At 50.9% G+C, this 27,347-nt stretch overlaps 1 protein-coding gene across 6 annotated transcripts in view; it reads left to right on the top strand.

Moving 5' to 3' along the window:
• LRRC71 (leucine rich repeat containing 71) overlaps positions 1-27,347 on the top strand; it is a 566,767-nt gene that overhangs the window by 197,657 nt on the left and 341,763 nt on the right. For all 6 annotated transcript variants that reach the window (XM_078669037.1, XM_078669036.1, XM_078669039.1 and 3 more), the window contains one exon: positions 16,634-16,774. In XM_078669037.1, the coding sequence (XP_078525163.1) occupies positions 16,634-16,774 (141 nt within the window). The remainder of the gene's footprint in view (positions 1-16,633; positions 16,775-27,347) is intronic.

Genomic DNA, 27,347 nt, shown 5'->3' with positions numbered 1-27,347 from the left:
GAGCTCTGGTTGCAGGGCATTCTCAGGTATCGCAGCAAAATTTGGAACTTCTTACCTCCAGATGTACGCAGAATCTCTTCCTCTTCCTCCTTCAGAAAAGAAGTAAAAAGGCTTCTAATGAACAAATTCACATCTTAAGACTTTAATTCATACGTGACTATTAACCACATATGTTGTCCTATATACCACTGTCTACCTCTTTTGTATTGACTGTCAAATATTGAATGTGTGTATATTACCCCAATCATCTAATGTTTCAAAACAGTGTGATGTAAAGGGCTCTGATACCCTTTAGGGTCATGTTCGCGTTATATAAAACTTTATAAATAAATAAATAAAATACTGGCAGGACACCATTCCACAACAAAACCTATGCTTGACATCACTCACACTTCCTTGCACTATGGTGCAAGGGTTTGTGCGTTGGTGCAAGGCACCCTAAAGGGCATTTTGCAGGCGCAGAGACAAACAGTGCATATGTTCTGCTCTCTCCCTTTCACTTCTGTTGCTCCTATGTTCCATGAACACATAGTAAATCTGACCCAAAGGGGTTTGGGTAGTCAAGTTAATTATTTCTTATCCAGATATGCTGCTCTCTACTTCCAGTCTACTGAAACTCTGAGGTGTGGGCATTGTTCCAGGACACATTTTAGAGTGAGGAGATTGAAGGCATACTACCATAAAGATGTAAACAATGTGAACTGATCTCTTGCTCCTCTGTAGCTTGAGTTAGTGGGCACTCACACCAGGCACTCCCAGCATTGATCTGGTATGACTCTGCAGTGCAATAGTGTATTGAACAAGATAGGTACCTAATGAGCAGTGTTTTAAACCATGCAGTGTACTGAGGGCTGGGTGGGCAGTATTAGTGATGTTGGGATGGGTTGTCAATGCCATGCCTCAGTTTTTTTAGTTTTTTTTTTAAGCTTGTGTTTTTATTCAGAATTGCACAAAAGGCTCTGTACATGTTGTCTCACCAGGTCAAAGAGCAATGAAAAGAAAAAAGAAGGATTATCATACAGGTCAGACTACCCGAACAGCCTTCTACATTTGACTGGGTACACTGTCAGTACTGTCAACCCAGGAACTACAATATAAAACACATATCTTCATAGAAACTTGCAGTACAACTCCTATGGAGATAAACGTATTCATGATAAAATATAGCAATAAAACAGGAAATAAACATTACAGCGAGGGGCGGAAGGGTGCTCTCTCTCATACGATCCATGTTGGACAGGCCTCGTAGCCGAGCCGTTCCCCACCCGCACAACAGGGCCCCGGACCCCGGCTCTCCCTGAATCACCAGCAAGAGCCACCCCGGCAACCCCCCGAGGTAACACACAACCCGTCCACAGCGGGACTCCAGCTCCTGAACCCTCCCGTACCGGCTGGCCCTGGTCCCCGTCAGCACCATGGCCCCGGCCCGGCAGCCATCTTTGGGCACTACAGCACGAGGCCACGTGGCCTCGACTCGACCCCAACCCTGGGCCTGGCCAGGCCCCGACATCGAGGCACCAACCTCCACACAGGAGGTAAAGAGACCACTTGGCAGGTCGATGGGAGAAGGAGGCGTCAACGGTTCTCCTCCGCCAGGTGTCGATCGCCCCCGGCCTCCCTGGGGGCTGGCTCCACCCCCCTGCTGGGTGTCGGGACTCCCTGACTCCAGACCTCCCGACCCCCCAAGCGCGAGGGTCCGGACATCAAAGGGGACTAGACCTATAACTGGGGCAGCCCCAGACCAGGAAGGCAGTTGTATCCTGGAGTCGAGAGACACCGAGAAGAACTCATCCTTGACGGACTGCTGGCGCTGCCACAGCCCTGCCCTGTGAAACCTTCATCTTGGCCTGCTGGCGCTGCCGCGGCCCTCTGCCTGTGAAACCTTCATCTTGGCCTGCTGGCGCTGCCGCGGCCCTCTGCCTTGTGAAACCTTCATCTTGGCCTGCTGGCGCTGCCGCGGCCCTCTGCCTCGTGAAACCTTCATCTTGGCCTGCTGGCGCTGCCGCGGCCCTCTGCCTCGTGAAACCTCCATCTTGGCCTGCTGGCGATGCCGCGGCCCTCTGCCTCGTGAAACCATCGTCTTGGCCTGCTGGCGCTGCCGAGGCCCCCTGCAACGTGAACCATCATCTTGGTCTGCTGGCGCTGCCGCGGCCCGACCTTGTAGACTCCTGAAGCTCGAGGATTGTGAGCTCCCCTCCTGCCACCCCCCGTACCGATCCGGTACCGAGACTGTCCCGCTACCCCCTCTCCCTACAGAGACTAGAATTGAGAGGACCCCCGAGTCCTGAATCCCCTGTACCGCTGATAACCTTGCTGCAAGAACCCTATATAAAGAGTGTTGATCTCATCCTTGTGTGGTGTCTATCTGTGGGAAGGGAAGTGACTTGTCTGTACGATCGCCGGAGACGGCCCTCATCGGAGGCCTCTCCCCCAGTATTCGGCCGACCCTCCGGGGCGCTGTCTAACATTGGTGGCCAGCGGCGCGATTCGAACCTACGCATAATCGTACAGAGGGTCACTCGCCCCACGACACACAACCACTATGACAACAAAAGAGAGCGGAACAACGGAAAAATTCCAGATGGAAAAGTTAGAAGAATACAACCACAGAGAACTGAAACAATTCTGCATAGAATTAGGCATTTCAACCACAGGACTGAGCACGAAAGAGGACTTCAAACGAGCCCTGGAATCTTAGGCAGAGACGGGTACGACCGTACCCCAAACACGAAGTCACGAGACACCCGAAACAAGCCCCACACCGACGGAAGAAAGAAGATCGGGTCTCTCCCCAGAAGAGGTCCGGGAACGGGAAAAAAGCAGGCTCCATGAATTGGAACTGGCACGACTTCGCTTAGATGGAGAGCTCAAATTGGCGGAACAAAAAATAACGTTGGAACACTTACGGCTCCGAGAGGAGCGAGAAGAGAAACAAAGGCAGAGAGAACTAGAAGAGAAAAAGCTAGCCTACGAACATGAGCGCAACCTCAAGGAACTAGAGATTCGGAAGCAGAGCAAGGAGCTCGGGGTCCCCGAGCGCACGAACACTCCTGGCCCTACAGACCCCAAGGTCCACATACCCAAGGATGTCGTCCGAGAGTACTACAAGAACGATGATATCCAGCAATGGTTCAAAGCGTACGAGGTAGCCATGACCTCCCACCGGATTCCCCGGAGCGACTGGGGAGCCGGGTTATGGGGGAGGTTTGTCAACGAAGGGCGAGACGCCCTGCTGCAACTCCCGGACCATCTGATGACATCCTACGACCACATGAAAGCCGCCCTCCTCACTCGATACGGACTCACACCCGAGATGTACCGCCAGCGGTTCCGCGACTGCAAACGGATCGCGGGTACAACTTGGGTGGAGTACGTGAACTTCTTTAGCCGGGCCTTCGAGGGGTGGATCAAGGGCAGCAACGTGACCACCTACGAGCAGCTCTTTGACCTTATTGTGTGGGAGCACCTTTCTAACCACTGCTTCATCGAACTCAGGCAACACCTCCTGGACAGTAAACTAACGGAACCTCGGCAACTCGCCGCCGAAGCGGACCGATGGGAAAGCACCCGAGTGGGCCGAAACGGACCCAGCGAACCGAACAGGACTGCCCAAGGGCCCCATCGCCCCCGTGGAGGAGGAGGCCAGGGTCGGGGGCGGGACACCGGGCCGGTGACTCCCGCAAGCAACCCCCCGCCCCCGGCCGGCAGGGGAAACCCCCCGATGCGACCAGGCTTCCGAGCCAACATTACTTGCCACCGATGCCAGCGACCCGGCCACTACGCCAATGACCCCAACTGCCCAAAGAACCCGAACACTATACCCCGCCAGGTCGCTGCGGCAGCCCTGGGGAAAGAGCAAACCCCAGAAGACCAGGAAGAGTACGAAACCGACCAGCCTGAGTGGGAACCGGCCGCCATGTCCCTGGTTTGCCTAGGGGAACGAGACCTGATCCCTCGGGCCCCCCTTCCCGCCAACACGCAGAAGTACAGCCAGTGGGTCAACATTAATGGCCGCCGGGCTGAAGCCCTCCGCGACACCGGGGCCAGTGTGACCGCGGTCCGCTGTCACCTGGTGGCCCCGGACCAGATTTTGCCGAACATTCTTTGCCCTGTCCGGTCGGCCGACAACTCAGAAAGTCTATGTCGAATGGCCTACGTCCCCTTCGAATGGGGAGGAGTATCAGGGATGCTGAAAGTGACTGTCCGCGATGATGCCCCCGTGGATTGCCTCCTGGGGAACGATCTCGAAAGTTCTCCCTGGGCAGCAGTCGAACGGAGAGAGCACCTGGGGATGCTGGGCCTCCCCGAATGGGTCGGTGCCACGACCCGGTTCATGACCGCCCGTGCCGTCCCCCGTCCAGAGGAACCCGAGTGGCCGGAGCCTCCTCCCGCGATTGTCCCAGAGGAGGCCCCCCCCCCCAGAAGCGAGCTCCCCGGCCCAAACCGAGGAAGAACCCGGTCGGCTCCAGGACCTCCCCGACCTGGCCCAGTGGCGTCAGGAGGGGGGTCCCACCCAGGAACAATTCCGACAAGAACAAAGAGCCTGTCCCTCCCTCGAGGGACTCCGGCAGCAAGCCCTGGCCCAGAGCGCAGGGGACACCTCGGGGGCCCACTGGATCTACTGGGACAACGACCTGCTCTACAGTGAGCAAAGGATTGCGGAACTGGGGGCCAGTCGGGTGCTGGTGGTGCCCCTCCGCTTCAGAGATTTCCTCTTGAACTTAGCCCACGATGTACCCCTTTGCCGGACACCTGGGACAGGACAAAACGTACGACCGCCTGGTGACCCACTTTTACTGGCCCCGGATGCGAAAGGATGTCACCAACCACTGCAAGGCCTGCCCCACCTGCCAGGCCAGCGGGAAAAGCGGCCGAAAAACCAAAGCACCCTTGCAGCCTTTTCCCGTCGTCACCACCCCGTTCGAGCGGGTGGGGATAGACATGGTGGGGCCCCTGGACCCCCGAACAGCCCAAGGACACCGGTTCATCCTGGTCCTGGTGGACCACGCCACCCGCTATCCCGAGGCCATCCCTCTTCGAACCGTGACGGCGCCTGTGGTAGGCCGAGCCCTGATGGGGATCTTCTCCCGGGTGGGCTTTCCCCGGGAGGTCGTCAGCGACAGGGGCACGAACTTCATCTCGAAATACATGAAGTCTCTCTGGCAACAGTGCGGGGTCACCTAAAAATTCACGACCCCCTATCACCCGCAAGGAAATGGATTGGTCGAGCGGTTTAACCGCACTCTCAAGGGAATGATCATGGGCCTAGAAGAGCCCCTCCGGCGCCAGTGGGACGTGCTACTCCCGTGCCTCCTGTTCGCCTACCGAGAGGTCCCTCAAAAATCCTTAGGCTTCAGCCCGTTTGAACTCCTGTACGGGCACCCCGTCCGGGGTCCCCTCAGCCTAGTCAAAGAAGGTTGGGAGAGGTCCCCCCAGAAAACTCCCCCGGATGTATACAAATATCTCTTGGCCCTTCGCAACCAAACCCGGCGATTCAGGGAGATCGCCAAGGTCAACCTTGAAGCCAGTCAGGAAGACATGAAGAAATGGTATGATCAGCACGCCTCCTCCCTCGAGTTCGAGCCGGGACAGCAGGTCTGGGTGATGTCCCCGGTTGAACCCTGTGCCCTACAGGACAAATGGTCCGGGCCCTTCAAGGTGATCGAACGCAAGGGGCCCGTCACCTACTTGATCGACATGGAAACTTCCCGGAACCCCCTACGGGTCCTCCACGCCAACAGACTCAAGTCCCATTTTGTACACTCAGAGCTCAGCCTCCTGATGGCTACCGATAATGGGACGGAAGAAGACTCCGAGCCCCTTCCAGACCTGCTGGGGACCCTCGAGCAGGATGGCTCCGTGGAAGGGGTCAGACTCTCCGAGGCCTTGTCCCCGGAGCAACGCCAAAACTGTCAAGCTCTCCTGACACGATTCGCATCCTTGTTCTCTCTCACCCCTGGGGTCACCCCCTGGTGCCTTCACGATGTGGACACCGAGGACAGCCCCCCTATTCGCCACAGGGCGTACCGCGTGCCAGATCGGGTGCGCACCTGCATCCAGACCGAGGTGTCCAAGATGCTGGCACTGGGAGTGATCGAACCTTCTGACAGCCCCTGGGCCAGCCCAGTCGTCCTGGTCCCCAAGGCCGCAGCCCCGGGCGTTGCCCCTGAGCTCCGGTTCTGTGTAGACTACCGGGGACTGAATGCCGTGACCCGGACCGACGCTCACCCCATCCCCCGGGCAGATGAGCTAATTGACCGTATGGGGGCCGCCCGCTACCTGAGCATCTTCGATTTAACAGCGGGCTACTGGCAAATCGGCCTCACCCCCAGGGCCCAAGAACGATCCGCCTTCTCTACCCCGGACGGTCACTACCACTTCAAGGTGATGCCATTTGGCATGAAAAACGCTCCGGCAACCTTTCAACGACTCGTGAACCAGGTACTGGCGGGCCTCGAAGAATTCAGCGCCGCCTACCTGGACGACATCGCTGTGTACAGTCACCACTGGACCGACCACCTCCGCCACCTGCGGGAAGTTCTACACGCCCTCCAGCAGGCCGGGCTCACCCTCAAGGCCAGCAAATGTCAGGTTGGCCAAGGGTCCGTGACCTACCTAGGACACCAAGTGGGAAGCGGTCTGGTGGCCCCCCTCCAGCCCAAGATCGCGGCCATCCAGGCCTGGCAACCCCCTACGACCCAAACCGAGGTCCAGGCCTTCCTGGGACTCACCGGGTACTACCGGCGGTTTGTGAAGGACTATGGCAGCATCGTGGGGCCCCTCACGGAGCTCACAGCCAAGAAGAACCCCAAAACAGTCAACTGGACTCCGGACTGCCAATCGGCCTTCGAGAAGCTGAAGGCCGCCATGTGCACTGCCCCCGTGCTCCAAGCTCCCGACTACGGCCGGGAATTCATCGTACAGACGGACGCCTCCGATCGTGGCGTGGGGGCCGTCCTCTCCCAACTCAACACCGAGGGAGTCGATCAGCCAGTGGCATTCATCAGCCGACGCCTGCTGGCCCGGGAACGGCGCTGGAGCACCATCGAGAGGGAGGCCTTCGCCGTAGTATGGGCCCTCAAGAAGCTCCGGCCCTACCTCTTCGGCACCCCCTTCCGGGTGCAGACAGACCACCGACCCCTGCAATGGCTGATGCAGATGCGGGGGGAAAACCCGAAACTGTTGCGCTGGTCCATCTCCCTACAGGGGATGGACTTCACTGTGGAACATCGTCCAGGCCAGGACCACGCCAACGCAGACGGCCTGTCACGCTTTTTCCGCCTCGACGAGGAGAGTCCCCAAGGGGATGGCTGACTCTCCCTGCCTTCAGCTGGGGGGGACGCATGTTGGACAGGCCTCGTAGCCGAGCCGTTCCCCACCCGCACAACAGGGCCCCGGACCCCGGCTCTCCCTGAATCACCAGCAAGAGCCACCCCGGCAACCCCCCGAGGTAACACACAACCCGTCCACAATGGGACTCCAGCTCCTGAACCCTCCCGTACCGGCTGGCCCTGGTCCCCGTCAGCACCATGGCCCCGGCCCGGCAGCCATCTTTGGGCACTACAGCACGAGGCCACGTGGCCTCGACTCGACCCCAACCCTGGGCCTGGCCAGGCCCTGACATCGAGGCACCAACCTCCACACAGGAGGTAAAGAGACCACTTGGCAGGTCGATGGGAGAAGGAGGCGTCAACGGTTCTCCTCCGCCAGGTGTCGATCACCCCCGGCCTCCCTGGGGGCTGGCTCCACCCCCCTGCTGGGTGTCGGGACTCCCTGACTCCGGACCTCCCGACCCCCCAGGCGCGAGGGTCCGGACATCAAAGGGGACTAGACCTATAACTAGGGCAGCCCCAGACCAGGAAGGCAGTTGTATCCTGGAGTCGAGCGACACCGAGAAGAACTCATCCTTGACGGACTGCTGGCGCTGCCACAGCCCTGCCCTGTGAAACCTTCATCTTGGCCTGCTGGCGCTGCCACGGCCCTCTGCCTGTGAAACCTTCATCTTGGCCTGCTGGCGCTGCCGCGGCCCTCTGCCTCGTGAAACCTTCATCTTGGCCTGCTGGCGCTGCCGCGGCCCTCTGCCTCGTGAAACCTTCATCTTGGCCTGCTGGCGCTGCCGCGGCCCCCTGCAACGTGAACCATCATCTTGGTCTGCTGGCGCTGCCGCGGCCCGACCTTGTAGACTCCTGAAGCTCGAGGATTGTGAGCTCCCCTCCTGCCACCCCCCGTACCGATCCGGTACCGAGACTGTCCCGCTACCCCCTCTCCCTACAGAGACTAGAATTGAGAGGACCCCCGAGTCCTGAATCCCCTGTACCGCTGATAACCTTGCTGCAAGAACCCTATATAAAGAGTGTTGATCTCATCCTTGTGTGGTGTCTATCTGTGGGAAGGGAAGTGACTTGTCTGTACGATCGCCGGAGACGGCCCTCATCGGAGGCCTCTCCCCCAGTATTCGGCCGACCCTCCGGGGCGCTGTCTAACAATCCCCTAACAGATAACATGCGAAGTCTATACATGAGCCAGCCCCCGACTTGTAGGGCAGACTACTGTCCCACCCAGGTAGGGAGTGATCCGAAATGTAGGCACGGAGTGTTAGGCAGTGGATGGTTCAATTATACGATACAGGTTTGTGATCTGTCAAGGCATCCGTAACATCCGGTAGGCACACAGAGCCCCCGTCCCACTGAGGTCCACAAGACACATATAGGGAATTTTGTTTCTTTTTTTGCTGTATGTCATTATTTGTTCTACTTTTTCTTGTAATGTGAGCGGTCCTCCTGTCAGGACCCGTGCCTGTGCAGGCCAGTTAATGCAAAGAGACGGAGAACTAGGTTTTTATCACCTCTATGTAGGCCAAAAGCAGGGCCGGCTTTAGTGCTGGTGGCGCCCTGTGCAACAATGTTTGTTGGAGCCCCCAGTAACCACCTCCGTTATGGGTTCCCTCACTACCACCCTTTAACAGTGCCCCTCAGGCCTCCATAACCACTCTCTCTCAGGTGCATTTAATTTATTTTATAGCGCCGTTGCCACTCATACTAGTGTAAGGTAGGGTGACCAGAATTTTAAAGCAAAAACCGGGATATTCCACAAAAATAAAAGAAGGACTATAATTTTACATCAAGCGAGCACACAGAATGACAGCGCTCCTCAGCAGAGAATTACAAAACATACAGTAAGAACATACATAAGATGCAATTTTTAAACCCAATAGCTTGCCTGTAAATTAAGTTGCTTTCTTGGAACAACTGCTAACTATCCCCGCTTTGTAAAACAAAAAAACGCCTCTCCCAGTTTTTAGTCGACCCTCTCGAAAAATCGGGACATGAGCTAAATTTCTCGAAATCTGCCCGGCCAGCTGGTGAAAAATGGGGACCGTCCTGGCAAATCTATGACGCCTGGTCACCCTAGTGTAGGGTGTCAGCGTACTTTACATCACACACACTACACAGAGACAATCAATCATAGGTGTGTACATTAGTGTATAGGAAATGTTACACAAGGCAGAGGACTACAAGGTACAGGTGTCACGTCATCTATTCTGGTAGACAGTATAGTCTAATAGTGCTTGGTCTGGAGAAGCAAAACTCTGAATTTGAAAATTAACACCGTGGTTGGGAGCTCTTTTTAATAATCAGAATTGATTTCTATCCAAATGAACCCTTTTTTCAACATTAGGATAATGAAAGACTGGATAAAATCATAACACTCTAATCTATTCCTTTCAGTTTCTATGCAGCTGTTTGGTGACAGTTAATAGCTCACTGTTCTATGGTAGGATTATAATTTATAAACTGCAAGTCACAAAAGGATCTCTCCGGAAAAAAACAGTAACCCACTGACCAATTTGTATTATATGTGCTTTGTGATCTGAATGGTACACGTTTTTTGCCGCAGGCATATTAACCATCTGTGCTACAAGTCAAAACTTCCAGTAGACAAACCTCCGATCTCTCTCTAAGAAGAAAACTAATCACCGGAGTTATCTTGACATTTATCTTGTTGCCTGTAAATCTCTGGAGGCCAGGAATATGGCAGCAGGTACTATTAAAACCATATAATACTTTCAAATACGACACCCCACCCGAAGACAGCGCCCGGTGCGGTCACACCGGTCGCACCACCCTAGAGCCTATTTCTATGATACTGTTCCAGCAGGCTGTGCCTCATATTGAGACCACCGGTCCTCCTAGCTATACTTTGCTTAAAGGTGACACAACAAGAATACATCTAGAACTGATCTGAGAGAGTCCTTGTAAAGGTGCAAGTTTGCACTTGAGCGTCATAGCATGTCTGCCCTGATTGTGATGCAGTGTGACTGAAGGTTGAAAGGAACTGATGGGCAGCCTTTGGAGAGCATGCTTAGCTTGGCTAATATTTTCTTCTACTCAGGGGATGATCTGAATTCACTACAAATCGGTGTAGTCAATTTGTCTATTTTTTGGTGTTCTTACTGTGTGTATTACAGTTCACATTCAAGGAGTTGGTGATGGATTAAGATATTGAGCTACTATTGGAGACACTTTAATAGACCAAGAAGAAGAGAGAATTCCAATATGTGATGTGAGGCAGACAGATGGGCTTTATCAGGGTGTTCCTATAGTTACAGAGAAGGGGAGTAAGTACCCTTCTGAAAACTTTAAGCATGTGGCCACTACATTGTTCATGTGTAACTGGAAAGAGAATTGGTTGTTGAAAATGGTGCCAAGGCTGCGTATGGAGGTAGATATTATAGTAGTTCGTCATGAAGCCGATCTCCACGTCCTGAATTAGGGCACACTCTAGGAGAACAACCATGGCCATCTAATAAGAGCTGTCCAGTCAAGCGAAGAGCCAAACTAATGTGTGGTAAGGCGGCAGTATATTATCCGAGAAGTAAGAATCAAGTTGTGAAGCTTCAGCAGAAAAGTTAAATTGAAGAGGATGTACTAGAGGGTGCCATGTCCCCTCTCAGAATTAATGCAGATAGTGGAACTTGGAGAGGACACACCGCACCCCACCTGTCCTTGTTCTTCAATTTTTGAATCCATGTCAACGTTTTTTTTAATTGTTTTATTAAAACTTTATTATACCTACATTTCTACTTATTATTTCGAACTAGAGTTAATTGCTAGCACAATGCCAAGACCTAATGTCTCTTTAGCCACATTTTTGTAATGAATAAGACCAATATTATAAAGTTATGAGGTCAAAAAGTTCAAGGAGTGTTGAACAAGAGAGCAATGGTTTATAAATTAGCAGGTGATAATCATTCTAAACTGGAATCAGGGTGCAGCGGGTCTAAGAGCCTTTGTGGTAACATCTCAAGATAAACAGAGTGAAAGATGGAATTGCTTCACCCAGCAAAAAAGGAGTCATTGAGGCCTAGTATCTATACCATTGTAGGAGATGTTCTAAGATGAGATACCGGTGCAAGGATTCATGGCCTTGGGGCCAGTAGCATAACATAGGCCCGCAGCTTCCGCGGTGCCGTTGCCCCTTCAGCACAGTACCCTGGCCTGACAGCTCCTGATGAGTCTGGATGAGAGGCCTCTCCATGTAGTTTGCAGGGGGGCCCCCTCAAGTTCCGTGGAGCTAGTGCCTTGGTCTGAGCTTGTATCCATGTGGGCTTTCATTTGATGTAATGTAAAAAAAAAAAGTATGGCACGCATAACAAGATGCAATAACAAAGGGATGGGTGCCCAAAAGCCCAGAATCACTATGGAAAGTAAAAAAGGTGATAACGTAAACACGCACGAAATTCAAGGAAAACAAACCTTGCAATGCAGTTACAAAATGTTGTTGCCACACTCACATTTTGACTGCGAGCGGAGCTAGTCATTTGGGCATAGTGACCTTGTAACAAGGTATGGAGTGGGAGCAAGAAACCACCGAAACACAGCACTCAGACCACTCCAGAAGTACTATGATGCTTAAAAGGTGTCACTTGTAGCCGGACAGTTGCTGTACATTGATGGTGTGAGTAATCTGAGATACGACTGAGCAATGGTTAGTATCAATACAAGTAAGGGGCAAGTAAGCGGCTAATCAACAGCATTTGACCCTATTGCTGTAATCCACAAATATGTCTCCCCAAATGAATTAATAGCTGGAAATGTAGAAATCGCTTCTCATAATGGCAGAGCACAGTTAGTCCGCTGGCAAAGAATGACCCAACTCAGACCTAAGACCTTACTAAGTGTACCCAAAGAAGGAGCAGGACCTTCGACTACATCTGTTGACCAATGTATACATACTAAATTTGGAAGCTCACCACAGAACCAGAGCAGTAAATACCCTGCTTTACGTAGCCCTCAGACTCACTCCTTGACAGGATTCCTCGGTTCCCTGAACCATAGTTCCATTATTAAACGACTCTTTGAGAGTTAGTAGTGTTAGCAGCAGCGATGAGTTTATGACACTGCAAACGAACCATTGCGGAAGGAGACTCCGATAAGGACCTTTGGCCTTGCAGTTGTTAGAGTAATGGTGCTCTACAATTGCGGGGATGAACGCGCAGCTGTGTTAGAAACAGACCCCAACTAGGTGAAATGACGAAGCCACAGTGCTTTTGAATGAACCTCCCAAAAGAGCAGGCTGAACCTAATTGTGTAGGGTGTTATGGTGAGATTAACTATTCTAACATGAACCAGTAGCTAGGTGGAAACATGGTGTGGCTGCTAGTTCCCTGAAGGTAGCTCTTTTAAAAAGATCTTGGCCTAGTACAGGGCCACTCTGGTCGTAGTGGGCACCGGGCATTTCCCCGGTAGGCTGCCAGATTGGGGCTGGTTTTGGACCCCTGGGAGGCCGTTGTTACCGGGGGCCAGTTTTGCAGTATAACTGCAACATCGGCCCACTGTAACAAAAGCTGCAGCGGTGAGACAGGAGTTGTGCTTCCAACTAGCCCCCCCCCCCCCCCCCCGGGAGGCCCGCCAAACTGCTTGCCAGGGCCGGTTTTGATTCCCAGTCCTGCCGTAGCTTAGTATAAGGTCCCCTAGCAGTATCCCCGGAAGGTACAATAACCTGCATTCAGGTCTTGGCTAGATTATTTTGTCTCACAGTGGCCAAGAAAATGGTTGTGTACTGCAGATGCCAGCAAGCTTGCCAGATGACCATAAAGATCACAGTTAATTCAAGGTTCCTACGGTTCACTTGTCTGTCATTGTTACCAGTCTTGATGCTTCGGACAGACTTACCTATAAGACGTGGTAAATACTACATCAAGGTCATAATACAATATTACATAAGGTGTGAAGTGCGTTGACAAGCTTCAGCACTAAGGCTGTGATTAATGCAGTGATGACTGTCTTTTCACAGTGTGGCTTCTTCTGTGGAGTAATCTCAGACCAAGCATGAGCAGTATCATTTACCATTTAACCAAACTGATCAGTGTGAGTGCTTTGGTGGAACACTGAACAGGATACTCAGGCCCTTTTCCCAGCATCATAGATCAGTGCAAGAATGGTAACTGGTATACCTACTCCCTCAATGCAGAGCCTCTTTCAGCTCTTTTCAGTTTAGCATGGGAGGGGGCACCTCCATTCATATAAACTGGCTGAGGAGCACAACACAGTAAGGTCCTATTGTTCCCTAAGATTTGTATCACTGCAAATCCTTGAAATAGTTCATGACTGACGTTTGTTGTGGATACGTAGAACAAGCAGATATGTGCAGACCTGATTTGACCATATAGTTTCCTTCTCTGCAGGACAGGGCAACCTGCTGCTGCCAGGATCAAAGGTGGATTCAACCACCATACAGGCAAGTTAGAAATCCACAAACTCTTGTGTAAACATTCTTAAACCTCTCCAGAACCATGGTGGCATTACCTTGATTGTTTGCAGCAAAGACAACCCATCGATGGAGGGGGTGTCATTCCAGGTGTGTTTAAATAATGAAACTAGCTCTCTACTGCGGGAAGTGTGACATTCTCCTCAAAAAGAACAGTCTCCATGGGTGAAGGGGAAGTGGTGAATCTTCAGCTGCATTAGCAAAATGTTATTCAGTTTCACTGTGATTGTAATAGATTCTAACATGATGGGGGGTATGGCAACTGTGCTGCTTTGTTCCCACCCGTATCTGACCATCCCCATGCTGTCCAACATCCAACCTTAGTTAAAGCAGGGGATGTCGAACTGGTCGTGATTGTAAATAATTCACAATGTTTTGATCACCCATACTGACTTGGTTCAGAATTAGATGGATCAACTCTTCCCTGCTCCTTTATCTGTTGGTTAATCAGGTGAAAGACATAACCTAAGCTCAGGACATATTAGATTCAGGATAAACTTAGCACATCTGCCTCCATTTCAACTTTTGACCTGACAGAGAAGTATTGGCAATTGAGGATAATATACAGAGCATTTGGCAGTTTACCGTTTGCCTGCCAGATGGATTCTGTAATTACATGACCATTCCTCCCGGCTTAACAAATTCCCCTTGTACTTTACAACGCCTAACGTCACTAAACAGACTGGGTTGGCTGTGAATCCAACCTTTAGAACTCCAAGGTGGTGTACAAGAGAATCAAAGTGCAATCCAGTCTGGAAAGTAACCATTTTGTTTTGACAAGGGCACCCTCCTCAAACCTGTAGGAATTTAGAGCCACTTACTCCTCATGCTGCAGTGTGTGCTGACATCATTGTTTGAATGTAGTGAACTGGGGCTTTGCTAAGCAAGGTAGATACTAAAAAGGAGGAAAGACTGTTGATGTTGATGTCCCATAAATAAATGTTGCACCAGTTCCACAGGCTCTTAAGGTGCCATATCCATGATTTATGGTGCTTTTCCTCTGGTCCAGAGTACCACAACCCACTCATGTCTCACAAATGGAAAGCAGGTGAGTTGATCAATTCTATTGTAAGGTAATAAAAATGACTGTGGTACATAACCTAACTCAAAGAATGTCTGTGATTTTTAACAGTCATTCTGAGTTGACCCAAAGCTACTTGGAAATACCTTCTCTCTGAGGTACCATGATGTAGGGCAGTTTTAGAAGAGCCGTACAACATGGTTCACCTTTTCTCCTGGGCCTGCAAATATATACGTATTTACATGTATTTTGATGCATGTGAGGGCAGGAGATTCAGGACCCAGATTTGCACCTTGAAGATGGCCGTCTGAATCTTCTTATGTTTTCATACCTTCAGTGAATAGGGGTGAGAAGTTAATGCACCCCTTACTGCTTTATCATGGAGGTCTGATCAGCACTAATCTTTGCCTTTCTGTGGGGGTCCTTGAAAATGACCTCCATCTTAGTTGCCTGGCCCCTCATGGAATACTACAAGATACATATGGCAATAACTATAGTGGATGTATACACAAAGGAGACCATTGATTCCCTTTGATGACACTGTGCATGACTATGTAGGACTTGGATAAGTAATATCTAGAAGGTTCACACCCAACACCACTTTTTCAGTAGGATAAAAACTTGGAAAGTGGGTGATATACATGTTGTCTGTCATTCTCCGCGTGGTGTGCCTGCTTACTGATCCTGAGTAGGTAAATCTCTCAGAAGGTACTAGTAGCCTGAATGCACTGTAGTATTTCCCATCTCATAAATACATATGGTGAAATTTAGGAACCTATTGACAAAAAACTTTTCAGCAACATTCGTTTTAATAGTATTTCTGTATAGTTTTTTTTAGATGCTTTCCAAATGTTGCAGTGTGTTGTTGAAGCAGGTTTACCTTATTGTCTAGTTGTGTACCTGGACACATACACGCTTTGAGTGCTTTAGTAAAGGTTTAGGTGCACGTCGTTGTTATAACCTCAGATTTTACTATTCCTAAAGCTCGTGGTAATTGAGAATAATGAACTGCGAACTCCTTTTTGCACTTCCGCAGCTCAGGGATATGCCTTTGGGGGTGATTCAGGCTCTGTACAAAACTCACAAATAAATAAATAAATGGGCATCACCGGTATTACAGGCAGCATACAATATCATAATCTTCTTTTATGTCTTCTCCTTTAAGTTTTCTCACTTCATTTCATTTCATCTCTTCCAGCCCTCACTGAACTCCTTGAACGTATTGGGTTTAATCGTGTTTCATCTTACTTGCATCTCCACTTTCTTCTCTCCCTGTTCCAATGAGGGTTATGAGCTTTTCATTCCACAGAAAGTACTCTGCTTCTGGTCACTAACGCTCTCACTTTTGTCATCTTTGATACTGTTAATTACTCAGTCTTAATATCTTTTTTTTCTCGGATGCGGGTATTTACGTTACACCACTCAAAAATCGGACTTTTTGTTAATAAGTACACCCATGTGGGGTATTGCTCATGGTAATCTCCGCCTCCTTCCTCTTTCACCTTGCTGTCCTTCAGGATTATGTTCTTTGCACTCTCATTCTCTCTCCACCTTCCCATACCATCTCTTATCTCATAATAGCCAAATCTAAACCACTTACAGATCATTGTTTGATCCATTTTGTGTGGGCAGCCTCTTTCCAGGTGTGTATCTGTGATGTTACTTTTGAGTTAAAGTAGGTTAGAGGGATCAGAACCTAGACAGGTAGGTATTTAAACTGTGTTTTTGTGTCTGCTGACCTAAGCAAGCCACAGAAAACTGCATGGAATTCCAACTTGAAAATTAAGTATGTTCATCCATTTTTTGTGAAGTTACATAGCATATGCTTTTCCTGTTCTTCAGATGAAACTGACTCAGTGTCCGAAAAGGATCCACTAGACGCTTTGTCTACTGCATTGGAAAAGTTCACATATTTCAAGCCTTCCATTCAGGTAGAAAACGAAAATGAAGATCCCAAATCAGCACGAGAGGTCTACATTCGAGGTAAGATCTCCAGCGCTAGGCATTCCCCATTGCATCTTTTTATTGGAGCATTTGCATAGCCCTTCATACCCTAGACGAGGCAGCTTTGTGCTGCTGATTTCATTGGCTAGTTGGGACGCCTTCATGAGTGTGTGCTTGGAATACTATTGGCTGTAGCGTGTCCAACATGGAGATGTTGGTTATTGTCTTATTACTTACCGGTAATCTACATTACCCCGATTAGGGTCCTCCCCGTCCCAGTCCTAACAACGTGAGGCAGTCCTGCCTCCACCCAGCCAATCACAACACCAGTTATTCAAAGGTTACATAAGCCCCTCCCATCTACCGCCATGCCTGTTATCAACAAGACTCCGACACAAACACAGCGGGAGGGTGGGAGGGTACAGGACTGGGACGGGGAGGACCCTAATCGGGGTAATGAAGATTACCGGTAAGTAATAAGACATTACCCCCTCATGGGTCCTCCCCGTCCCAGTCCTAACAACGTGAGGAACTCACAAGCAGAGAACCAACCAAAAAACGCAGGACACCAGGGATCCATGCAGAGTACAAATCAGTAAAGATCAATGAACAGCAACGTCCAAGATGCCAACAGAAAAACAGCCAGCAGAGGCATGTAAAACAACAAGCCAAGAAGGCAGCATAAATACGAGACGGGACAGCGGGTGGCCGCCCAACAAACTCCCGGACAGAAAACTCCAGCCGCCCCAGCCCAGGAAGCAGGCACAGAACGTGTCTAACGGCCCAGCACCAGAGATGGAGGAGGCAGACCCAAAGGACCGAAAAGGCAGGCAGACCGCCAGACGCACCCCCTGACTAACCTCAGAACCGGAAACCCACAACCCCCAAGCCAGGCCTCCACAGGAGACAAACAGGGCAGGAGAAAACGGAAAAACACCAGGGAACGAAGGTGGGAAAAACCGGAGAGCCCAGCGAACCACCAAGGAAGGGGGAACAAGGGACCCCCCAGCAGGTAAAACAGGAAGAAACACCTCCAGCTGCCAAAGGAAACGGGAAGAACCCACAGGCAAAAAGGCCGGAACAAGCCACAAACCAACCCAATCCGGCAGGAACTCCCAACAGGGAAAAGAAACGAGCAGAGCACCCAAAGCACCAAACACACCCAACCAACGAGCAGAGGTGAAGGCCAGCAAAAAAGCCACAGTAACAGACAACCAGAACAAGTCAGCTACCAGCAAGAGCCCAAAAGGGGGCAACATCATACCCCCCAAACAGCAGACAAAAACCCAAGAAGGTACAATTACAGGAGAGACCGGCTGACGAAGCCGAAAGCCTAGAAGAAACCGACTCACCAAAAGGGGCAAAAACCACCAAGGAGGCTCCAGGACCCCGACAAGCACGAACCGCCGCCCACTGAGAAGACAAAGCGGAAGGGGCAAGGCCCTGTAAAAAAAAAAAAAATAGTCCCGAGAAAATCCAACACAGAGGCAGGATCCCCCAGCACAGGAACTACCCAATGGGAAGAACACAAAGAGAAAAAAGAACCCCAAAGATGACCACAGCACCCAAGGGTCGAAGGCCGACGTGACAACGTGATGCCACGAGCCACCACAGAGGAACAGCCCAAAGACGCCAACCACAGCCGCACAAGAGCCAGGCGGTCAGAAGCAAGAGACATCAGGGCAAAAACCAGCTGTGGACCAAAAAGCAGAGCCGGAGACAATGAAGTCCGGCCAAACCCGACCCCCGCCAGCAGCAGCAGGAAACAAAGACAGAGAGGCCAATGATACAGACACCTACACACACCCCCTCACATCCCCCGAAAATGCAGGAGGAGAAATAGGAGGGAAGGCACACAGAAAGCCCGAAGGCCAAAGAAATGAGCAGGGGCCAATCAAATCCACACCAAATCGAACTAAACAAAGAAATGTGCCGCCGAAGCGAGCACAGAGGGCACAAAACAGAGGACAGGAGGAAACGGCCCAAGCAGCGTCTACGAACGAAAATGCAGACAGACCCGAATACAAACCCAAAGCCCACAGAGGAGACACGGCCCAGAGAGAGCCGCGGGAGCCCGAACCACCAGAGGCATCAGACACACCAATGAGCCATAGCGTTGTGGGAACAACACATGGAAGCCAGCAGGAACAGAGACAACCAACTGGTCCCCCCAAGAAGGCCCAAGCAGCAAATAGCCACGGGAAGGCCAGCACGAATCAAAAAACTCGGCGGCCACCAAGGACCCCAACGTGGCGCCCAACCCCAAGGACAGGCGTCCAAGGACAACAAGAGGAGAGAAAGGAGCTGAAAACGCACCCCAAACACCAGGTCGGGAGAGCAAAGCCACCAGGCCAAAGTAGGAACCAGAACAGGGGAGAGAGGAACCAGAGCCATGCAACCTGCACGAAAAAGGACCCAAGGAGCCAATCAGTAGAAACACCAAGGACAGGAGGAACAGGCAAACCCAAGGAACCACAGCCGCGGAGGCAGCCACCACCTCCAGGAACCGCAACCAACCCCAAAGGGCAGAAGGGCGACCCAGCAGGACCCACAAAAGAGCCAACAGCGAAGAGAACGGAGCCGGAGGGCGAAAACAGCCCCATGCAAAGTGACGAACAGGCCCCGAGAAACTGAAGGCCCCGAATAGGAACCAGAAGAAAAATGGCCATAACAACAACGAACCCCAGAAACCGGAGCAAGGCCACAACGCCACCATCGCCAGAATAGCCACAAGGAGGGTGGAAGCAAAAACCGGACAAAAGCCACATAGGTTAAAGCCAACAGCACCCCCCAGGCGGTCACCCACCCAGGTATGGACCAGACCTGACCCTGCATAACATAGAACAACAGATGCAAGCAGAGCGGAACCGCCAACCAGCAAAAAACCTGCACAGCAGGAGCCAGCACCGCGGAAAAAACCTGGGGAGCAGGAGAGAGGCCGAAAGGCAACACCCGAAATAGAGAAATGAACCCATCCACAGCAAACCGCAGGAACCGCGGACCAGCCAGACGGATGGAACGTGAAAAACAGACAACACCCAAAACAGGGAGAGGGGAATGACAGACCGCAAGGGGAACAACCGACCAGCGGCACCAAAGGTATAAAGCCCCGGGACACAGACCGTGCAGAAAGGAACCAACGGGCGCCAGGACCAAGAACAAAGAGGAATAGGAACCCAGGCCCGCTCCGCCACCGGAACCAGCACAACAGCGCCCAGAGACAAAAAGAGACCGACGTCCAAAGAAGAAGGCAAATGCAACACGGGTCAAAGGACAACGGAGCAACCGTGAAAACAGCCCAAAAAGGGGGACAGTCCGGAAAGGAATCCGGAAACCAAGAGCAAAGACCGACAGGACCCACCAGTCGGAAAGCAGACCGGACCAACAAGCCAGGAACAACGGATCCGAGCCCCCAAAACCGAAACAAAAACAGCAACGGAGACGGGGAACCCACGGCCAGATGAACACCAGGAGTGGGACACAGACCCAAAGAAAAAGACGCAACCGCAACCATCAGGTCACAGAGAGCCCCCTCCCAGGGCACAACAATACCCAAAGCCCCGGACGACCAACACCCAGGGGGAGCCGTAGGCGCAACAGAGGCCGGGAACCAAACGGAACACAGCCTCCCCCACCCCCCGACCACGAAAGGGCCGAGAGGAAACAGAGCACCACCACACAGACTGTCAGTAGAGGGAGCCAAAAAGCCAAGGAGCCACAGAAAAACAGACAGTGGACCAAGACGCCAGCACCACGTCAGCCGAGGAGAAGACGCAACCCATCAAGCCAAGACAGGAAGGAAGGCCCGCAAACAGCCAAACTCCACACAACCCATGAAGAAGGAACAGTGAAGTACAGGCCGAACAAGAGCCAGCACGCAGCCCAAAAGAAGAAGCAACACATGGAAATGCAGGAAAGTGAGTGACAAAGTTCGCCAGGCGAAACCGCCATCCCAGAAAACGAGGAAAATCTCTGCGCATCTGCCGCAAGCCATGCATCAGACAAGATATCCAACAGGACAACATGGAAGGAAAAGGTCAACCACCACAGAGTAAACAAACCGTGCGGAGAACCCCACAACATCCAGGGATCCAGGGCCACATCGTAGGCCCAGGCAGCGTAAACTGGACAGCCAATACCAACAAGTGTGTAAAAGCACAGATTGAAACTATATCAACCCAGGTAATTGGACAGCATAGGCAGGAAGATCACGTGAACACCAGAAGCCCTTCACAGTAGCCAGCGCAGCCCCAGAATCTGCAAAAATGTCAACCACCTGCAGAACCAGGAAACAATGCCGCATGGAAACAGCCCAGGCAGGCACAGGTGAAGACGACCCTTCACACATGGTGAGTGAACCCGAGCAATCGAACCAAACAGGAACTCACCACACAATAAAGGAAGTGCCCAGCAACCTCCAAGCAACACTGCCCCCAATCACCAAAACACACAACGTGAGACCGGTGAAAATTACAAGGGCAGCCCTGTAGTCTCCACCCACAGCCCCAGGTCAAAAGACCATGACCGTGGGGGCCGGACGCTGCACTAGAACCACAGCGCCGGAACGACCCGGGGCAAGGACACCACGAAAACTCCCCGCCCCAGCCCAGCACATGAACGGGGAGAGTCCCTGACCCCAGAACAGGAGCGCAGCAGACCGGGGGACCGGAGCGGCTGCGCAGAGAGAAAAACCCACAGGAAACAATGCAGAAGTAAAAAACTGCAAATGAAATAATCCCGTGAAATTCAAACAGAAAAATAACGCAGAAGCATAAAACTGCAAATGAAACACTCACGGCACCGTCCTGAAGAAAAACAGAAACAGAAACAGGAACCGGGAGCACCAGCGTTCCGACCGCCGTCGGAGCAGAAAAAAAACAGGCATGGCGGTAGGTGGGAGGGGCTTATGTAACCTTTGAATAACTGGCGTTGTGATTGGCTGGGTGGAGGCAGGACTGCCTCACGTTGTTAGGACTGGGACGGGGAGGACCCATGAGGGGGTAATGGGTTTGAGGGTCAAAGATGTGCTCCAAAGGTGGTGAACAATGCGTTATACAGTGCATATGCATGAAATGTTGGGGAGAGGGTGAAAGTAGATGCAGTCACTCATAACTATTTACCGGTTTGCGTTGATGATAGTCTGAATCTTGTGTTTATAATGATAGGAAGAGCCATATCTTTCATAATGTTTTTCGGACCTGGAAGTTCATGTCAGAACTCCTTAAAAGAGGGCCATTGATTTCCAAAATGTGTCTTTCTGGACAGAGAAGGAAGTTATAAGAATGCCATAATGTTAAACCAAATATTTAATTCATAATTGCTTAGGTTGGATACTTGAAAAGTGTAATAAATCTAGTGCACAGCCTCTGCTTTCGGAAATATAACCAGTCCTTCTTTTTATATAATAACCTGCTGATCAATGGTCCCTAGGACTAAGGCTGTCACAACGGGAAACATCCTTTAGCCCGCGTGCGTTACTCCACATGCCATTACCTCGCATTTTTTACACCGCAAAATCTTTTACAGTGCAGGGCTTTACACTTCAAACTATTACAACGCATTCCCCAAAGTAACGCCCCCTTGGAGTTAATAGTAAATTGCGTTGTAATGGGGAATGCGTTGTAATGGATTGCGTTGTAAAGCCCTGCGCTGTAAAAGATTTTGCGGTGTCAAAACTGCTGGTTAATGGCGCACGGAGTAAAAGTGTGCGGAGAAAGTGTCCTATTCTGCCACACCCACGGCAGACAACGACAATACACAACCATATTTTCTTCCAGTTCAGTCACACAACAGATGTACTTATAAAGCATCCAAATGTGTCTGTTCTGCCTCCCTTATAGGTTCTATTCTAAAGGATAACAGCATTCTTAATGGAGCAGTTTGGTTTTACACCTCCACCAAAGACATCATTGGTACTAGATTACTAGATGTCAGTTTAGATACGTTAGGACTGATCGATTCTGTTGACAGCATCGGCTCTCTAATTCTATTAAACATAGTAGCAGCAATTTGACGCTAATGACCACATTTGCTTCAAAACAGAAAACTGTAGGGATACCTGGTAGAGCCTAGTTGCACCTTCTGAGATTCAAATCAAATAAAATAAAATCAGGTGTTTGTTAAGTTCGACTACTCACCCGTAAGGGTCTCAAGGTGCTGGGGGTGTGGGGGGGGGGGGGGGGGGGTTCGCAGGTTCCAGTCCAACAAGGAGGGGGGTCTGTCAAAGAGCCAGGTTTTGAGGTTTCTTGCGAAGATGGGGAGAGATGTTATCTGTCTGAGCTGGAGCGTTAGGTCGTTCCAGGCACTGACCACGTGGAAGGAGAAGGAGCGGCCTCCCGATCTGGTCTTTCTGGTGCAGGGGACCACGGCATAAGAGAGCTGGGCTGATTGTAGGGTCCTTTGGGGAGCGTGGAATTTGAGTCGGCTGTTCAGGTATGCTGGTCCGGTGTCGTGGAGGGCCTTGTGAGCGTGGGTTAGCATCTTGAAGGTGACTCTAGCTTCGATGGGGAGTCAGTGGAGTGTGCGCAGGTGCTGGGAGATGTGGCAGTGGCTTGGCATGTTGTCGACCAGTCTTGCGGTGGCGTTTTGGATGTTCTGTAGCTTGCGGGTGAGGTTTTTGTTTATTGTGGCATAGAGTGTGTTGCCGTAGTCGAGCCTGCTGGTGACCAGGGCGTGAGTGACGGTCTTTCTGTGTTCGAGGGGGATCCCTTTGAAGGTCTTACGTAGGAGGCGGAGGGTGTGAAAGCAGGAGTACGAGACGGAGTTGATCTGGTGGTCCATTTTGAGCTCTGAGTCCAGGATGATTCCCAGGTTGCGTGTGTGGTCCGTGAGGGTGGGCGGGCTTCCGAGGGCGAAGGGCCACCAGGTGTTGTTCAAGGCATCTGGGTTTGGGCCCATTATGAGTACTTCCGTTTTGTTTGTGTTTAGTTGTAGGCAGCTGTTTTTCATCCATTTGGTGACAGCTTCCATGCCTTCTCGAAAGTTGTGTCTGGCGGTGTTGGGTTCGTTGGATAGGGAGAGGATGAGTTGGGTGTCGTCTGCGTATGACACAATGTTGAGTCCGTAGGTTCTGACGATGGGGGCTAGCAGAGTCATGTAGACGTGGAAGACCGTAGGGCTGAGGGAGGACCCCTGGGGGACTCGGCAGGCGGTAGGTGTAGGGTCTGAGAGGAAAGGGGGGAGTCTGACCCACTGCATTCTGCCAGAGAGGAAGGAGCGGATCCAGTCGAGGGCCTTGTCTTGGATCCCTGCGTCGTGGAGTCTGCGTATTAGGGTGCGGTGAGAGACTGTGTTGAACGCTGCTGAGAGGTTGAGAAGGATGAGGGCTGCTGTTTCTCCTTTGTCCAGTAAGGTACGGATGTCGTCTGTTGCGGCAAGGAGGGCGGTTTCTGTACTGTGTTTTTTATGAAGCCGGATTGAGAGGAGTCGAGGATGTTCTGATCTACGATGAATGTGGCATATTTGGCTGTTGATGGCTTTCACGATGACTTTCGCTAGGAAAGGGAGCAGGGAGATGGGTCTGTAGTTTTTGAAGTCGGTGGGGTCTGCTGAAGGTTTCTTAAGGAGGGGGTTGAATGCAGCGTGTTTACAGTCGTCAGGGAACAAGGCGGTTGCCAGGGAGCGGTTGATGGTGTGGCAGAGCATAGGTGCGATGGTGTCGGCGGCTCTGTTGAAAATGTGGTGGGGGCAGGGGTCCGTGGAGGCCCCGGAGTGGATTGACTTCAACAACTTCAATGTGTCTTCGGTGGCGAGGGCTGTCCAGTTGTCGATCGCTGGCTTCAAGGTGTCGGGGGTGGTTGGTGAGGGTTCAGTGTGTTGGTTGTCTTCGTCGAAGTTGTCATAGATGCTCTTGATTTTGTGGTAGAAAAAGGTGCTTAGTTTGTCGCAGAGGTCTTGTGAGGGAGGGATGTCAGTGGACTCGCTGGTGGGTTGGGCGGACTCCTTGATGATGTTGAAGAGTTCTTTGCTGTTGTGTGCATGAGTGGAGATTCTGTCTTCAATCGCTTTTTTCCTCGTTTTTCTGATGAGTTGGTGGTGGGCGTTGGAGGCGGCTCTGAAGTTGTTGTGGGCATCTGTGGATTTGGTGTTCCTCCAGGCCTTTTCGAGGCAGCGGTATGTGCGTCTGGACTCTCAAGTTCGGTGGTGAACCATCTAGCTTTCTTGGCGTGGGTGATGTTGTTTTACTTGAGGGGGGCTATGGTGTTGGCGCTGTCGGAGATCCATCTGTGCAGGGTTCGGGCTGCCGTGTTGGCATCGTCGTTTTCCGCGATGGTTGGGGTGGAGTTGCTGAGTGATGAGGTTAGCTGGTCGTCGGTGATTCTGGTCCAGTTTCTTCGTGGGAGCAGGTGCTGGTGTCTGTGGATGGTGGGTGTTCTGAAGGTGAAGTGGACACATCGATGGTCAGTCCATGGGAGTTCGGTGGTGTGGCTGAAGGTGATGGTGTCCTGTTGTGAAGATGGGGTCGAGGGTGTGTCCTGCTGAGTGTGTGGGTTCGTTCACGATCCCCCCCAGGATTCTGCGCTTGTCACCCTGCCGCTTTAACATATATGTAGCTCTTGTGGTCTCCCTCATCCATACTCTGGGTCTTATATTCTGTACTTATGTAGACGATATACAGCTGATTCTCCAGCTGAAGAGTGGTGTGTCATCGGCAGCCCTTTACATCAACATATAGGTATCTGATCAAAAATCCTCTGTCCTATTCGGTCCTACGTCAAACAGGAAGATCGGCGTGCAGTAGTGTCAGCTATGATAGGATCTCAGGGAGTACTGTAAATGAGCGGGTACTTACAGGTACTGAGTACCTGCACTTCTTTATTATAAACGGAGAGTACCTGCACTTCTCAGCGGGGTTCAATACTTTCAATGAGAGAGTACCCGCACTTCTAAATTGCACAAGGGTACTCTTTCCAGTGAGTGACTACACTCCTGTAATTCCATTTCACCCACTGATCTCAGGTAGATTATCATAGCCCCTGTACTTAGGACTAGCTTAAGATCTGCTGAAGTAGCTTCATAAAATCCATAATCATGTCGGTAGATTATCTGAAGGGAACCAAAATATGCACAAGCATCCCTTATTTTCAGGAACCTCGGTTGGCTCACGAGTACAAAAGAATTGCTTACGGTTCTCTGACCACTCTACCGACCCCTCTTTTGGCAGTTTTTCAGAAGCACCGAAGGTCTCAATTAAAGTTTGGCGGACTAGTTACTCGTGACAAATATCCCGTCCACTTTATTGTAAGCGTGTTATATTCTATGGCATTTGTAATAAGGCAGGCGGGATGTCCTTGGGGAGACTCTGAGGCTTTAAAAGGTCCTATTTTAAGGGTTTTGTTCTAAAACCCAAACCCTGGAGTAAAAAAAAATTCTGAGTTACTGCTCGCCTTTGGAACTCGCTCCTGGCAGATCTTAATCTAATTTTGCTGTGTTTTAGGAACAGTTGAATATTTATCATTTTCCCTGAGACCCTGTTCTCCCTGCCCTGGTCGGTTCTATTCATAGATGTTGCGTTTTTAGACAGTATTCTTCATAAATACCTTTAACCCGTTGGGTGATGAAACTGCACTCATTATTCACATAAAATTACTGTTATGTAGTTTTAATAAGAATTCCTCTACATTCTTATGAGGCAGTGCTGGAGACGCATATGCATCAATGAGGACAGTTAATGCCAAGGGCTGAGTTAGAGTTTGGCAGACAGGCTGGTGTGACTGAGTACCATGTACCCAAAACCCTCCATCTGTCTGCACTGTTTAGAGTCGAACAGACCGCTTTCCATCGGCGGTGCATTGACTCTGAGGGTCTGATAGACTTTTTAGTCTCTAGGTTGTGACCCATCGGGCCTTTTTATGTTTTTTTGCATCTTATCACAGATATGAACTCTAAGTTGTGTCTTTTTTTAAATAACTGTATTATCCCCAAATGTGACTTGAATCATGTAATGCTGCGGCATCTATTTATGGAATGTTTTTGTCATCCGTACTATTGTGGCTGTAATTGGCCAAATAAAGTTTTTGTGACTGACTGACTGATAGAGTGCTGTCTGTTGGAGTAAGGACATGAGACACCCCCCCCCCCCCGATTCTATTTCGGGTTAACAGTCGTATGTCCCTTGCCTTCAAGAAAACCAAGAATAAACAAACTGAAAAATAAAATCAGTGACCTCCTACCCTGGTACAAACACTCCTGGGTGTGGTGGTCATCAGTTATTTGTTTTTCAGTATCAATCTCCTACTTTGTGAGCTTTTTTGTTTTTTTTTAAAACAAAAGTTTGGTGGCCGACAATCAATTGCGGCCTTCCACCAAAATGTTGGTACCTTTCGAGTAACCAACATAACATAACATATGTGTATTTGTAAAGCGCACGTTCACCCCAACATATCTTGGCGCTGAATAACAGATGATTATTGTTACCCAACTCAATGGTACTCATTTTATTGACCGCAGATGGATGAAAGGCTGAGTGGACCCGCCAGGTATTGAACCTGTGACCATGAGGTCGAACACAGGCCCCGGCAGTGGATGCATCAGTCTGCTGAGCCACCAAACCCAGCTCTACCACCCTAACAGACAGAGTAAAGACCACCATACTTTAAATCAGGCTGTTTGG

Source organism: Lissotriton helveticus, chromosome 12 (genome assembly GCF_964261635.1).
Source record: "Lissotriton helveticus chromosome 12, aLisHel1.1, whole genome shotgun sequence".
Classification (NCBI taxonomy): Eukaryota; Metazoa; Chordata; class Amphibia; order Caudata; family Salamandridae; genus Lissotriton; species Lissotriton helveticus.
The sequence above is the reverse complement of the archived record's forward strand: the minus strand, read 5'-3'. Positions and strand labels throughout refer to the sequence as shown.